Below are 14,950 nucleotides of genomic sequence, written 5' to 3' on the forward strand. Positions count from 1 at the left end.
GATTGTGTAATACCACAAAAATGTAAATTAGTGCTGAAATTTCGCAATTGTTCTCAGGATTTTTTTGGTGCTGGCCCTGAGGCCGTAATGGTAAAAGCAAAATTAATGGAGAAAGCAAAAGGAGCATGACTTGCGATCTTTCGTAGTCTTATCTCTTAGGCACAAAAAACTAGTGGAAGCAAAGTTCACTAACTCTCGGTATTCGTGGGTACTGGGTCCCTATATCTTCCCTTTTGTTGTATTGTCTTCTGTTGCAATGACCGAAAAAGAGCGAAATATTCAACTTCTCTTCGATGAGTTTCTGCGATAGTTTTTAAAACCGCGCTTTTGATAAGTCTTCCTTTTGCGGGAGCTTGATAAACTCGAAGATGATGACTCTCCTAAAGATTGACTTGCCCGTATTTGACTGATTATTGCAGCATTGTTTTCTCCCTCTGTACCATCCATATCAAAAAACCTCGATTTAATGAGATTGGCACTATCGCACACGGTACCGCTTTCTTCACTCAAAACAATGCTACAGCTTTCATTAGTCGTATTGGCAGATGATTTAATTCTACGCCTCTTTAGGTCTATGATGGCACTCCTAAAATATTTAAACTTGTGACGATGAATATCTGTTGGACCAACTAAGGCAGCAAATTCCGCTTCGGTCACCGGCAGATTCTTGGCCACCTTTTTCAGCAGTAAATCTGGAAGAAAGTTGGCGGCTGGGGGGTTCATTTGGGTGCCAGCATTCAGTGATACATCTCTCAGTATTTCGTAAGCATATGCCAACTCGCTCAGCTCCTGTGTTGAATGGTAGTGGATGTCATGACCTAGAGTAATATGCCTATCGGGATTTTCAAAGTTCTTATTTTGATAAACGTATGTCTGTAAGTTTTCTCTCGCAATCACTGAAGGCCTTTCAGCAATAGTGGCGGCCTTCAAATTATCTGACGAATAAACAGCTGTACTGGGACGTGTTGAACTTGAAGAAGCTGATTTAGATCTATTCGCAGCTGCGCTGAATTGCATTTTAATAGCTTCCTTTCCGGCAAGTAGCCTTTTCGCATTCGGACCCGCTTTAACATAATTGACTGCGAATCCACTATTGTTCATTATGGAGTATTCCTGTAGGATTCGAATAGTTACCAAGTGAAAAAAAATCCGTTCAATTTCTGACTTGATCATCCCTTTACCAGCACCATGGAATTTTAGTTCATCATGACCTGCCTGAACAATTTTCGAGCTTCTTGAACCTTTGAAAATATCCTGGCAATATATTAATGTTACTCGTGTATCTTGTAGAGTTTGGACAAGGTGAACGATCTTTTTGGCCTCATCTGTAACATCTCTTTCTTCTGTTACAATGTGAGAGCTATTGCGACAGTTATCGCAGTGCTTATTGCATAGTTTGGCATCAAAATCTTCATTAAAATATGATAAAACTAATTTTCTTCTGCAGTCCGTCTCATTATCGCAATATGCCATGACTTGCTGCAGTTTGTTGAGATGCTTCTCTTTGTTTTCTCTATCCAGATTCTTGTCCTTCTGAATCATTGTTTGCATAGATCGAATATCTTTGAATGAAAAATATGCAATACAGTACGAGTATTTTCCATCTCTTCCGGCTCTTCCTGTTTCTTGATAATAGCCTTCGAGCGTGCGTGGTACCGTGAAATGATAAACAAATCTAACATCAGGTTTGTCGATACCCATACCAAATGCAACGGTAGCGCAGATAACTTGTAGCATATCTGACTGCCACGCCTTTTGAACCCTAAGCCTATCTTCGGGCTCCATGCCTGCATGGTAAAAATCGCATTTAATGCCACTTCGTTGCATCTGCGCCGCGGTCTGTTCACAGGATCTCTTCGAATGACAATAGATAATGCCGGTCTGATTCTTGAATCGAGTTTTTATGTCATTACAGATTTCAAATACCGAGTTTTTATTCTTTTTTAGGACCTCATAAAATAAATTCGTTCTATTGAAACTTTGTTTCAGAAACACAGGTTCTTTAAGTTCTAGGTTATGAACGATATCCATCCTAACTTGTTCGCTGGCAGTTGCAGTCAGAGCGATCATCGGTACGTCAGGGTATTCTCTTTTGAAGTACTTAAGTTCTTTGTAATCTGGCCTAAAATCATGACCCCAATTAGAAACACAATGTGCCTCATCGACTACAATACGGGCAAGTTTGCCATCGTTGTATAGTTTACTTATCCCCCGCTTACACTGCTCTGAAGCACTGATCATTTCTGGAGATATGTAAATCAAATCTAGAAATCCATGAAGAAATAAATTGAAAGTTTGCCGCCTTTGCTCTCCTGTTCCTCTAGAGCTGAACATACTTGCCTTGATGTTATTATTTAGTAAGTGTTCAACTTGGTCTTGCATCAGCGAAATTAGTGGCGATATAACAATGGTTGTCCCGTGCGTCTTTCCTGATTTCACAATTGCCGGCAATTGATAGCATAAGGATTTACCACCACCTGTGGGCATGAGAACGAATACGTCTTTTCCGGATAAGGTCGCGTTTATGGCTTCCACTTGATTGGGCCTAAATCCCGGTAACTTAAATATCTCTTTTAGTCTATATTCTACCTCCGCAGACCAAGGATACCTCTCACTTTTGGCTGTCGGTTGATCACGCTTGTTTAATAAGTCTGCCAAGGAAAAGTCGTCGTCTAGATCATCTTCAACATCCGTATGTTTTGCCAACGATGAATGCTCCTTTTTAATCAAAGGTCGGAATCTGGCCGAATCTTCTTCTAGTTTCCTTTCATTGATTATTTTCAAATCGTCGTCAAGCTCCTTGATATTAGCAATCTCTGGCCCGTTTTCTCTCTCCTCATCAAACAATTCTAAATCGATGTCTGAAAATGAAAGACTACTGTCATTTTCCTGATCAGTAGCTATCATCTCTACATCTGAGTGGGACATACAAAATTTTTTTACAAACGGTGTACCATCACCGGATGGAGAGTTAAGGTTCTCTTCTTTTGTGTCTTCTTCAAGAAGGTCAATATGTTCGACATTAGGGACTTCATGACGAGCTGAATTTATCGGAGATGACAGTATGATTTCGATTGAATCTTTTCTCGTAAAATTTTGGTCTCGGCCAATAGCCGCCGTATGATCTCTTGAAGCATCCTCTTCACTCTGTGTGTAATCATGGTCTGAAGTATTTTCTATTCTATCCTGAACAATGAAGTCATAATCACTTTGATGTGTTGCCTCATCTGTAATCTCTTCTCTTGTGGACATATAGTCTGACATATTATCCTCTTCCGCCTCCATGGTAACATCACTTTCGCTTGCTGTACCTTTGACTTCATTGGTACCCATTACATAGTCAAAAGGATCACCTCTCTCTGGAATACGATAATTTATTGGCCTTCTGTTTCTTAAATTCCTGGAACCATTATTCTCCTCTTTTTCTTGATTATCCGAAAGATCTTCCTTTTGGCTCAGTGGAGTCATCGTTTGTGTGGCACGCAGAGTTCTTTGGGATATTATGACGGGTGCATCGTATGCTGTATCGTGGTCTTCCTCGTCCAGGACTTGAAGTAAATCGTGGTGATGGCCTGCATCAACATCCAATCGTTCGCCATTTGGTATTGTTATGTCGATTTCAGATGGACTCGGAAGGATGCTTGAACTACTGGCTATTGTATTATAGGTACTTGTATTTTTCTCGGAAGTGGCAACTTCATCATGAGTAGAACTCACATTGATAATTTTAGCTGAGGCAGCTTTGCGGTCATTAGACAGGGTAGCTAGCGCAGACTGTATCTGAGAAAGTTGTGGATGTATCTCATTTGCTAACTTTACTCTTTTTGCATCTTCAGAAAGTGAGGTTGAGTCGATAATTTGACATTTCTGTGTGAGAAGCGCACACTTTTGTTCTAAAGCTTCTATAAATGCATTTTGTAGCTCTATCAGTTTAAAATGAGGCTTTGAGGATATAAGTGAGCTTGATGGTGATGCCCTAGAAGATACTTTAGAAACTTGTGATGGTTTGTCCTCAGCGGCATCGTTTAAAGGACGAATGTCATTAGGGATCGGTTGCGGCTTAACAGTGGGGATTGGTACACTCAGTTTAACTTCAGCACATCCGCTCGGTCTCAGAGCCTGGTCGCTCACAACACGCTCGTCACTGTGGCCAGTAGAACTTTTGGAGAGATTTTTCGTAATTTTAATGTCGCTGCCAACTAAAGATGCTCCTATCACGACGGCTGGACTCGTACACGCTCGTACACGCTTGTTAATAACCTGCGAGTTAATTGTTTTTAACAATAACTCCTGATCCTCCTGGTAACTTCTGGTATCTTGTAACCATTTGTGTTCTCTTCTGAGGTTATTGGAGGGTTTAGCTACCATGTTGCTGAATGAGGGTAGCTTCTTCGTAACCACACGAGAAGTGATTCCTATGCAGAATACTAGCTACCTTAACAGCTAAGAGTTGAAGCGTATTTTACTTATAATCGTTGCTCCAAATCGATGATCCCGATATTCTCGATGTTTACAATTCTCATTCAGCGCGATACCTCGAAAGTGCACGGCCATATTCAGAAGTCTAGAAACAAGATGCAAGACTTTTGAAGGTAAGAGAAGGAAGCAATATGCAAGCTAAGCCCCATATGCTTTGTCCAGCTCAATCATTTTCTGTTAAAACCAAAAGACGCTGTAACACTATTGAAATAACTTCCTGCAAAGTCATAGAGCGTTTCGAATGAGCTAGAGAGAACTTTGGCAAACTAGGAATTTGCAAGCTGCGAGTTTACAATTTTTACATCATTCTATATTTTTATCTCTTGGGATGTCGCCAGTGTTTGAATGACATATTTTGCTTTGGTTGCAGGCAAAGGTGATAGCTGTCAAGATTGTGAAATTCACGGCACCATATAAAGTCATCGAACCATAATTTAACGAGACAATAGCAGTCGGATTGAGTGCCAGAACCACCCGATTTAGCTTCTTGAACTTTTGAAAATATCCATTTATTCCGCTTTCCGGCTCCTTACCTATTACCATCATGGTGTTTGAGTCTCACAGCCTTTTTCTGGAAGTTCTACCGTACCGCGATCATAGACTCTCACTTTATTTGAGGCTTTACATTACTGTAATCGTATGTTCATTGCTGCTTTCTCAGGAGTTCAAACCTGGAAGTTCGATCTATCACAAAGAATCGTTAGAACAAGAAATCTTCTTGATGATATTACCACTGCAGACTATCTCTTGTGTTGAACCTACCGAACTAGTTCGCAGCTATATCTTTATTTTAGGGCAGACTCAGGTCATTGCCATGGATGCTCAGAATTGTCCAAAATATCAATAAAAAAGGCATTCCTTCGGGGGAAACCTGGCTGATTCACATGCAGGCCACTTCGTTTCTGTTCCAACAACAGCTACTGGTCCCCAACTACTAAAGTGGTGCCGCAGCCTACAACATATTGTACAAGAAGCAAGAAATGAAAAGAAAACGCAAGTGTATTGAGTTTACATTGACATCTCTATAAATCCCAAGCCACATATTGAACGTTAATTTAACGAAATAGAATGAACTAAGCAGCCATGGTGAGAGAATAGTTCACATGTATCTTGAATGGCTTTTATATTCTCACGGTCACGTGAAAGACTCTTGTCAGATCCCCACTTCGTTTCCCGTATCCAAAGGGATAAAATGCTAATCATCCAGATGTTCACAATTCAGTGTGAACCAGGATTATAGACAGAAAAGCCAGAATCTCCGTGTTGTATTGGTAAATGAAGCCAGGAAACTGGAGACAGTGGTTGAGACTGACCAAAAAGCAGTTGCGGGAGCTCGGTCGAACTATTGACCAAGAGCTGGGACATGTCCTGAATCGGAACATACCCAATCAAGCAGGCAGGATGGTAAAGATACCCATTCCAGTAGCTCGTACTCCCAGCAAATTTGCGCTTAAGGCGATTATATACCGAAATTTCCATCATTTTGTGAGAAGCAGTGGATTTAAGGGTGGTAGGATATCAAGATTTGATTTGAGCGAAAGCGGTAGTAATGCAAGGTTTATTGGGAAGGTGAGCCAACCCGTTTCGTTATTTTCTACTGGCGCCCGAATTCCTAAGGGCACTCCTCGTGGCCTTTACACCAACTGGAACATGGTTGGCAAGACGTTTGCGGGCCAAAGAATGTATTCGACGGCGAGCATAAATTTCACTCATGAGGCTGCTAACAACATAGCTTTATCGCTACGCTGTTTGCTTAATTCCCTGAGTGATGCTGCTCCAACAGGAGAAAACCATTTCAATTCCTATAGCAATATTGATACCCGGTACCAGTTCCCAAATAGATTATCTACTCGGAACAGGTCTATAATCCGTGATATGGAAGTTTTTGAAATGATTAATGAACATCGTGAACAGTGTTTTTATCACGGTGATGAACCTGTAGGATCAGTTCTTGAGTTTGCTCTTCCAAAATTGAATATGGAGAGTATTGTCCCAGTGATAACGTTTCTCAATGTATCTCTCCTGGACGATTTTCAACAAGAGGTCTCAAATTATGAGGAGCACATCAAGCTTATTGAACAGTCAGTGAGAAAAATCCACGACCAGTGTGGATCATTACCGATGACGTTTGACAAAAAGAAAAATGTGCTCAAGATCCATTTTCCTAACTTAACAATGGAAGAAACAGAGATTTTGGTTACTGATCTGGGGATTGCTTCGGGTCATGTTTATCCACATTATGAAGAGTACACCGGCAAGCAAAGAGTCCGACGGAATAGTTGTTGTAACACCGGGGTTAATAGCGTACTGTCAAGCAGTGGCTCTAACTCTTCGAGTGATTTGACTAGTGAAGCATTAGAATATAATTCGATTTTTTCCACTTCTAGTAGCAACTCTTTTATAGTCGTCTAGCTGTGATCCATGCTTCACTTTCTTTTTGTCTTTGATTTTTGATTACCATTTATGTTCCTAGGGTGTTTGCTAATCGTGGTGTTTTTAGAAGGCAATATGTACCATTCACACAACATACAGAACATAACGCCACCTTTTTGCCCCTCAGGATTATGTTTCAATTATTCTTTCATTCGTTGATTATTTTATACGCGTTTCATACTATGTATACTTCAAGCTTTTGTGTGCAGTTTACCACTGATGATGAGTTATTAGACTATCTGATAAAACCATGAGGGGGTTATCGGAAAGCTCTGTAACTCATAAAAGATTAATATGCCCATTTGAAACTTTTAACTATATTTGTGGTAGCGCTTTGGCGGTTACTTGTTAACCGATCTTATAGGTGCTAATTACTCCGAATCAATTTTTTTTGTTTTTTTCCAGCCATGTGGAAAAAGTTGATATTTATATACAAAATATAAAATAAAAATAGATCACATCGATACAATATTCAAAAGAAGAAGCACCAATAGTGCAAATATGACTGAACCAATCCAAAATGAAGTGAATACCACAATTGAATTCAATACATCTGACCACAGTAATGACGATTTGAACACGGCGGATGACGAGAGGAACTTTGAAGAAAAGGGTTTGAATGTTCTCCCAGGAATTGTGGAACCAAATATGGCTTATAGCCTCCAAACTGCAGAGGGCGACTTAAAAGCTAAACCTAATGATCCTTTAGTGTCGACGCACAATGACGATGTTTTGGTTCCACCATTGGAGGAGGCAAGCACTGATCGCAGTAAAGAGAATGTGAGTACTCCCTTATCCGTAGGGGAAAACAGGACCGCTTCGTATTCAGAGGAAAAAGAAGATATAATCAAGGAGTACCACAGTCATAACGAAAGTTCTAGTCGGGGAGTGCAAATGTCTGCTGAAAGCGGAATACACAGCACGACTGAGCCAATTATCAATGAATTAGCAAGTATTGATGAACCCGTCACACCCAAGAAGTTATACTCATCTTGTGAGGATGGCTCTGGAATGCAATCCGATCAAAATACGACTGTAGAAGTGCACGCGGCAGAGGACGATAAGCGAATGGATCCTGTAAGAGAGGTCACAGAGCCTGTTGAAATGACAACCAGTGCGTCTACTGGATTATCCAATGAGGGCCGCCAACTTGAGGAGGAGACGGCTAAGGTAGAAGATGCAATCCATAGTTTAAATGCACCTCCTCTTCCCTTGAGAAGTCACCTAGCAACTGAATTGGCTATTGAAACGCCTTCTCGAGCACCAGAGAATGAAATAGAACCTAGCCCAGCTAATTCACAATCCCCGGTATCGCCTACGCTACCCCCTCGAAATCTTAATAAGCGCAAGCAATATGCGGTACCACCTCCTTTTGCAGAAGAAATGAGATCACAAAAATTTAGACAAAATTTGGCGATGACGACAGGGGCTCCTCCTGTTCCCCCACGATCAAAAGGCGCTGCAAAAGCTAATAGACTAGCTTCTGCTGCTGAAATCAATCTGATCGCTAACAGATTGCGTCAAACAAGTCATCACTATCAAAGGGAGGATGATGTTTCGAGAGAATATTTAGATAAGGGTAAGGATATGCTTAAGAGTTCCTTTTCAACTTTTCTCGAAAGTCTGCCATCCACTCCTACAATGACAGAGCAACCATTTACCAAGGAGGAAGAAAGAGGCCACATTGAGGATAATGACAAACATGTTGTGATAGATTGGGAATTTTGGACTCGTGTAGTGAATGATTTTCAATCAGTTGCCAGTGAGCCTGAAACATTAGAAGAGAAAATTACCGACGGTATTCCATCACAGATTCGTGGTATCATTTGGCAATTGGTTGCTAACTCCAAATCAAAAGAGTTCGAGGATATATATGAGACCCTTTCTAATACAAAATCACCCCACGAAGCCAGTATCCGTAGAGATTTAAGGAGGACCAAATTCCTTCCAGAAGATAAAGTAGAGTGTCTCCTGAGAATTTTAACAGTGTATTCAATTTATGATCCCGATGTCGGATACACTCAAGGGATGGCGTTCATTGCCACACCGCTGATACTCAACTGCAAGACTTCGGCTGAGGCACTCGGATTACTTATCAGGCTAATGAAGTTTTATGGTTTGAGAGACCTGTTTTTACCCGATATGCCAGGTTTAATGATTCTGTTATATCAATTTGACAGATTGCTTGAAGAAAATTCTCCTCAATTGTACAACCATTTAGCGAGACAAGGTGTACGCTCATCTATGTATGCGACACAGTGGTTTTTGACTTTCTTTGCTTATAAGTTTCCGCTTGGTTTTGTGCTACGTATTTTTGATATTGTCCTTATAGAGGGCATCGAATCGATATTGAGATTTGCAGTCAATTTGATGTTAAAGAATTCAGAAGCTTTGCTGGCTCTCAGTTTCGATAGATTACTCGACTATTTGAAGAACGAACTCTTCAATTATTACTTGAAGGAATCGATTGAATCAAGGAATCATGGGACTCTTTCTCGTGAGGGAATGGCAGGCAGTGATGATAGCGATACTGGTTCTGTGTTAAAGAGAGAAATAACATCTGTCAGTCAAACACAATTGACTAATACTGGATCCATTGCTATCACGGATGATGATTATGACATTGAACTGTTTGTGCATGAGGCAATGCACGATGTTCATGTTACACCAATTAGTTTGAAAAGATACGCAGCAGAATACGACGAAATCCATCAAATCGAGCAACAGAAGGAGGCTCAATATGAATCGATCAAGATAAAAAATAAACAATTACAAATGGAAGTTCGCAAGTTGGAGCATGATTATACGTTGCTCAACAAAGAGCATGTAGAGATTGCAAATGAACTGATCAAAAACAGATTGAAAATCGAGACATTGCTGGACGAAAACAGTGATCAAAAGCTAATTATCTTAGAACTCAAGAAACAGCTCGAGGAGGAAATGCGTAGGCAGGCTCTACCTAATCCGGATGCAGACATACCTAGTGATATACGGGAAGATTTGGACCGAACTATTAGACGTAATGCAGAAGTTATGAGTGAAAATGCAAAATTGCAGGATAAGATATCAGAACAAGAAAGAATTATTTCTGAGCTTAAAATTGCTAATCATGGCGAATCACGAATACCATTACTGGACTCCAAACCTCCATTGGCGAATAGTTGGTCTGGTTTCAAAAAAGTTTTTAAGTAGGTCCTCATACATAACAATATAGAAGCGTTTTACAGCTACATTACTCTTTTTGGGATGAATAGGCTCAACGGGAAAATAAAATGTTCCGGTCAAAACAATAAAGATGCAGGTGAAAAGTTATTAAGCAAGGAAAGGCAATTAGGCACAGCATTGGTTCTTAGTACCAGCAAACTTCATTGGATCGATTTCCAAAAAATTGAACGAAAGCTTCGCAAAATCGTGATATACTATTGAGCGTTCAATTTAGTGACGTTCTTAAATTTCGTAGCCTTGAAGTAGATTTTTTTTTAATCTGAAATTTAAAATATCCAAAAAAATTCAAAACAAGTCAAGTGAATAAAAACTGAAGAACAAACTCATACACATAAGAGATATATGGACGTCGGACGTTGTCACTGAAGAATTCGATATTTGAAATGGTGACCAGATTATTCAGAATTGACGTCAAGAAGAGCTTTTCTTCAGCTACCACTTGTCTAAGAGAGTGGAGATTGGTGGAAAGTAGAAGGGTTGCGAAACAACCTGATTACAAAATTGGTGATTTCAGACCACTGTATATCCCAAAGAAGAGAAAAGTGTTTGCAGATTATAAATACGGTCCATCAAACATTTTCAAGCAGAGCAATAAGGGGTTATATGGTGCCTCCTTCGTGCAATATGGTAATAACATCCCAGAGAGCAAGACCAAGACAAGAAGAAGGTGGCTACCAAATATTGTAAAAAAAGGTTTATGGAGCGAAACTTTAAACAAAAAAATCAGCCTCAAAATGACAGCCAAAGTTTTGAGGACCATAAGTAAAGAAGGTGGTATTGACAACTACTTGACCAAAGAAAAATCCGCGAGAATCAAAGAACTGGGCCCGTTGGGCTGGAGATTACGTTACACAGTTCTTAAAAAACAAGATTCTATCAAAAACCCACCACATAAAGATGCTCAACTAATCGAAAACTCAAACGGTGAACAAGTTACAGTTTATTACAACGAACAAGTGAACGGCGCACCTCTGAGAATAACCGTTGGAAGAAGAAAACTCATGCAGTTTCTCTATCCTTTGGAAAAATTGGAGCGCAAGGCAGACAATATATCTATCGATCACCACAGGTTTGTTGAGCTTTATTCAAATGCATCGATTAATGAGCTTTTGACAAAGCTACAGCAGTACGGTTTCGATTTATCTACCATCAGCATATGAGCGAGCCCTCCTACATCGAAGCCAACACAAACTCGTTGTTTCTCAAATAGTATCCTGTATATACATATATAAACCGAACTAATTTTATGTTAGGTGCCCCTTCCGCCTCTTCATTGAATGGATAATAAAGACACAACCAAGAGTCAGGCAAGATATCTACTCCTGGCAAGATATCTATTCCTGGCAAGATATCCACTCCTCAAGTTGAATCTGCTTACCACCACATTGACGCAGACACCTCCATTGTGGAGGCATGACTTCAACTTTTGTCACTTGCTGTTTATCTCAAGTCAGTCTCTGCGACTTCTTGAAAACACAATCTTCTATCCATAACTGGTACGTGTTCGTGACTATTTACCACATTTTACATGTCTAACGACGTCACAGCTCACGATCATTTCATAGACTGCTGAATTTTAACATCCATGCACCATCTAAAATACATCATGACACCATTTGTATTTTAGAATACTTCAAGAAAGTTCATTCTGCTTGCAGAAAAAAGATACAATCTCGCCAGACAAAGAGAAGCGGCTCCTGATCGATGACAGGCCTAGACGAGGGAATAGGCCAGAGGGAATAGGCAGAGGATTACAGGCTTAGGGCAACATGCCTCTGTGGACGGCAACACCATCTTCGGGCTGGACTGACGTCTTGCTCTGCCTAGGCTGAGACCACAGGCCGACCGGTTCAGAATAACGCGTTCACTGCCAGCAGGAGGCTAGCAGGAGGAAAACTGCTGGAATCCAAAGAGGCCTCACGGTGAGAATGGAAACATACGATCCATTATTGTGCCGGAAGAATAGTGATCAATTTGAACTGAGGTCTTGTAGGAGTGACATTTTAACACATTTTGGCACTTCCAGTAGAAAGTGCTGTAAACAGAACAACGATAAGAAAAATGGCTGTCAAGACTGGTATGTTTAGATATTGAATTTGTATGAACTATAGGAAACGAAGTTGAAGTCCAAATTGAAACAGAGGTTAATGAATGGATATATGGATGAGAGGGATGAACCGTCCACCAGAGTCTCCGAACACAAAACAGCGAGAGTGCAAGAAAACACCTATTGGATGAGATTGATAGTAGTCGTGGGAGAGATAAGCATTTCCCATTGCAAGACAAAAATGATCCCAACGACATGCAAGTGCCAGTCGACTGTGACGGGGGCATAATATGAAGAAGAGAAAATGTGGCCGGTCTGCATCGTTTCGCAATTATAGTGGATACACTCCGATTCGCAACAAATACTAACAAGAGTTTGAAATTATTGTAATCAGGTATTGCTGTTGGTTTGAACAAAGGTAAGGTAGTCACTGCTATGACTCCAGCACCAAAGATTTCTTACAAGAAAGGTGTTGCTTCTAACAGAACCAAGTTTGTTCGTTCTTTGATCAAAGAATTCGCTGGTTTGTCTCCATATGAAAGAAGACTAATCGATTTGATCAGAAACTCTGGTGAAAAGAGAGCTAGAAAGGTCGCAAAGAAGAGATTAGGCTCTTTCATCAGAGCTAAGGCTAAGGTAGAAGAAATGACTGAAATCATCGCTGCTTCTCGTCGTCATTGAGATGGTTCTGTTTTGTACTTACATTTTAAACAATTATATGTACACTGTATGTTTAAAGTTTCGTTTATATAAAGAACCAATTAATTAAATCAATCAATTCGAAGCATCAGACTAACAGTTGGGACAAGTCTCACATAACTCCGGCACAGGTCATCCTGCTACTACAAGACGGCCACGAGACGTATGTAATAAAGACGTGGGCTTGAACCCTCGTCACTACTAAACAGAGTTACCCTCCCTAGAAGGAGAACACTTTTTTTTTTCAACACTATAAAAAGGATCTTCAACTGACGTTCCTCCATACTTTTGTTCAGTTACAAAGAAATCAACAATGTCTTTTATATAGACACCCAGAGTCACGGTTCGTTGGACCTCTATTTGAGGTTAGTGAGCGTATGGCAACCCCACACAATTTAACCGTTGTGCCGTGCTCGCGGTAGTTCTTAGATTAAAAAATTGTTTTGATATTTTTCTGAACAGTTGTGAAACGTATCCGCCTGATATACAAACTTGTAGTTATATATCGAGGTACCTTTCACGTACATACGTACTTAGCGTTTCTTGAAGCCGCCAGTGGTGCTGGAGCTGTCGATGTTTACGTCCGGTTTCAGGTTCCGCTGCTCCATCTTCAATTCCAACAGGTCTGGCATGGGACAACAAGGTGTCTTGCCTCCATTGCCATTCGCCTTGTAAAATTTGAAACAGCACCTGTACAAATCGTCGATCAACGGTTGGCATGGCTCTTCATTGTAGTTGTGACTAAGCAGACATCGTTGAATGTCGCAAGCCTCACGCTTACAGGGATCGGACATCTTGGCGGGCTAACACATAAACTCAGTTAGAACCTTAAACCCTTTTTTAAGTCATTGTCAAGTGCAAAGGTAAACACCTTCAAGGTGAGTGTTTCAATGGGCGTTTCAAGGTGCAGCGCTGGTAATGGTCCGTAACTCACCCAAAAAAGGTTCAAGATCACGTATTATCAACAAAAAAACCACAGTTTCTCATTTTATCCACCTTTTTTTTCCATCGCATAACCGTGAGGTTGCCTCGTTTGAGCTTTTCCCTCCGATTTTTCATACGAATGGAAAAATGACACATACGCAAGAGTCACCAGGAAAGACATAATGGCAAAAAGTCAATGCACATGGGGGAAATGTGATGGGTTCGTTACTCATCTAGAAGATCGATGGCTGACGACAATCAAGTGTGGTTGTTTACGATTAGATTACTCACCTCTTTATGCCATTTTTTTATATTAATGGGGTGTGTACCTTCTTGAAGCTTATATATATGAGTGAGTAGCTCTTGTAGATTCAGAGGTTAGTCAAATTCTTATAGAGTATCTATATCAGCCAAGTAACTCTGGATATATACTAGATACACGAGTTGCAACAAGAGCGCAAGAGTGCAAGAGTACAACAGTACACTCATATAAGTAACACGTTGCCATCAATTATGTCAGTTGTCAATTATGAGGAGGAGGAGCTTTTCCCACTCTCATTCGCCTACACTCACACAGATGCCCGCATGAGCAGTGTCAGTCGAAGCGTGGATGAGTACGCTAATAGCGTAGATATGTTACCACCGCCACTGCTTGCCGAGAGCCCCAGCGGACTGGAATTAAGCGATACAGAATTGGACGATGAAATGACCTACCAACAGCAATTGGTGGGATCACCGCTGCTATACACTTCCGAAAGACTGGCGTCAAGCCCTGAGCAGTACAACAAACACGGTTTTCTAATAAGACCCCCAATTGAACAAGTGACGGTGCCGATAACGAAGGGTGTAGATATGGACAGTGGTACGAGTGATACGGGCGATGAATTCGCCAATGCCGCACAACAAAATTACAGACTCTGGTTGAAATCATTCTAGAGCTTCTATCAGATATTATAACGACACCTCACTATTCCCATTCTCTTTTCCCCCAGTTACGACACAACCCTAATAATAAGCATTCAATTGATATATAAATATAAACTACATACAATTTTTTACAATCAATCAACAATCATGGCATCGCTATCATTACCAGGCTGGTTTTGCATTATCTTTTCAGTCTTGCTGAAGGCTAATCGAAAA

General features: G+C 40.6%; 7 protein-coding genes across 7 annotated transcripts; 5 read left to right on the forward strand and 2 right to left on the reverse strand.

Annotated features, from left to right (window-relative positions):
- Positions 1–279: 279 nt before the first annotated feature.
- Positions 280–4,368, reverse strand: SGS1 (ATP-dependent DNA helicase SGS1; the record flags this gene model as incomplete). The annotated part of the gene is made up of 1 exon (XM_037286569.1): positions 280–4,368. One exon carries the CDS (start codon positions 4,366–4,368, stop codon positions 280–282), a length of 4,089 nt encoding a protein of 1,362 aa, XP_037142464.1.
- A 1,386-nt stretch (positions 4,369–5,754) lies between these two features.
- On the forward strand, positions 5,755–6,891 carry SPG5 (Spg5p; the record flags this gene model as incomplete). The annotated part of the gene is made up of 1 exon (XM_037286570.1): positions 5,755–6,891. The coding sequence occupies one exon, from the start codon at positions 5,755–5,757 to the stop codon at positions 6,889–6,891; it is 1,137 nt and encodes a 378-aa protein (XP_037142465.1).
- Positions 6,892–7,413: 522 nt separating this feature from the next.
- On the forward strand, positions 7,414–10,104 carry HG535_0A06800 (uncharacterized protein; the record flags this gene model as incomplete). The annotated part of the gene is made up of 1 exon (XM_037286571.1): positions 7,414–10,104. The coding sequence occupies one exon, from the start codon at positions 7,414–7,416 to the stop codon at positions 10,102–10,104; it is 2,691 nt and encodes an 896-aa protein (XP_037142466.1).
- Positions 10,105–10,520: 416 nt separating this feature from the next.
- MRPL24 (mitochondrial 54S ribosomal protein bL28m) lies at positions 10,521–11,297 on the forward strand (the record flags this gene model as incomplete). The annotated part of the gene is made up of 1 exon (XM_037286572.1): positions 10,521–11,297. The coding sequence occupies one exon, from the start codon at positions 10,521–10,523 to the stop codon at positions 11,295–11,297; it is 777 nt and encodes a 258-aa protein (XP_037142467.1).
- Positions 11,298–12,198: 901 nt separating this feature from the next.
- Positions 12,199–12,865, forward strand: RPL36A (60S ribosomal protein eL36; the record flags this gene model as incomplete). Its single annotated transcript, XM_037286573.1, has 2 exons — positions 12,199–12,214; positions 12,579–12,865. The coding sequence occupies 2 exons, from the start codon at positions 12,199–12,201 to the stop codon at positions 12,863–12,865; spliced, it is 303 nt and encodes a 100-aa protein (XP_037142468.1).
- A 551-nt stretch (positions 12,866–13,416) lies between these two features.
- On the reverse strand, positions 13,417–13,677 carry CMC4 (Cmc4p; the record flags this gene model as incomplete). The annotated part of the gene is made up of 1 exon (XM_037286574.1): positions 13,417–13,677. The coding sequence occupies one exon, from the start codon at positions 13,675–13,677 to the stop codon at positions 13,417–13,419; it is 261 nt and encodes an 86-aa protein (XP_037142469.1).
- A 643-nt stretch (positions 13,678–14,320) lies between these two features.
- ICY1 (Icy1p) lies at positions 14,321–14,743 on the forward strand (the record flags this gene model as incomplete). Its single annotated transcript, XM_037286575.1, has 1 exon — positions 14,321–14,743. One exon carries the CDS (start codon positions 14,321–14,323, stop codon positions 14,741–14,743), a length of 423 nt encoding a protein of 140 aa, XP_037142470.1.
- Positions 14,744–14,950: the final 207 nt, after the last annotated feature.

The sequence above is a fragment of the Zygotorulaspora mrakii genome, chromosome 1 (assembly GCF_013402915.1).
Source record: "Zygotorulaspora mrakii chromosome 1, complete sequence".
NCBI lineage: Eukaryota > Fungi > Ascomycota > Saccharomycetes > Saccharomycetales > Saccharomycetaceae > Zygotorulaspora > Zygotorulaspora mrakii.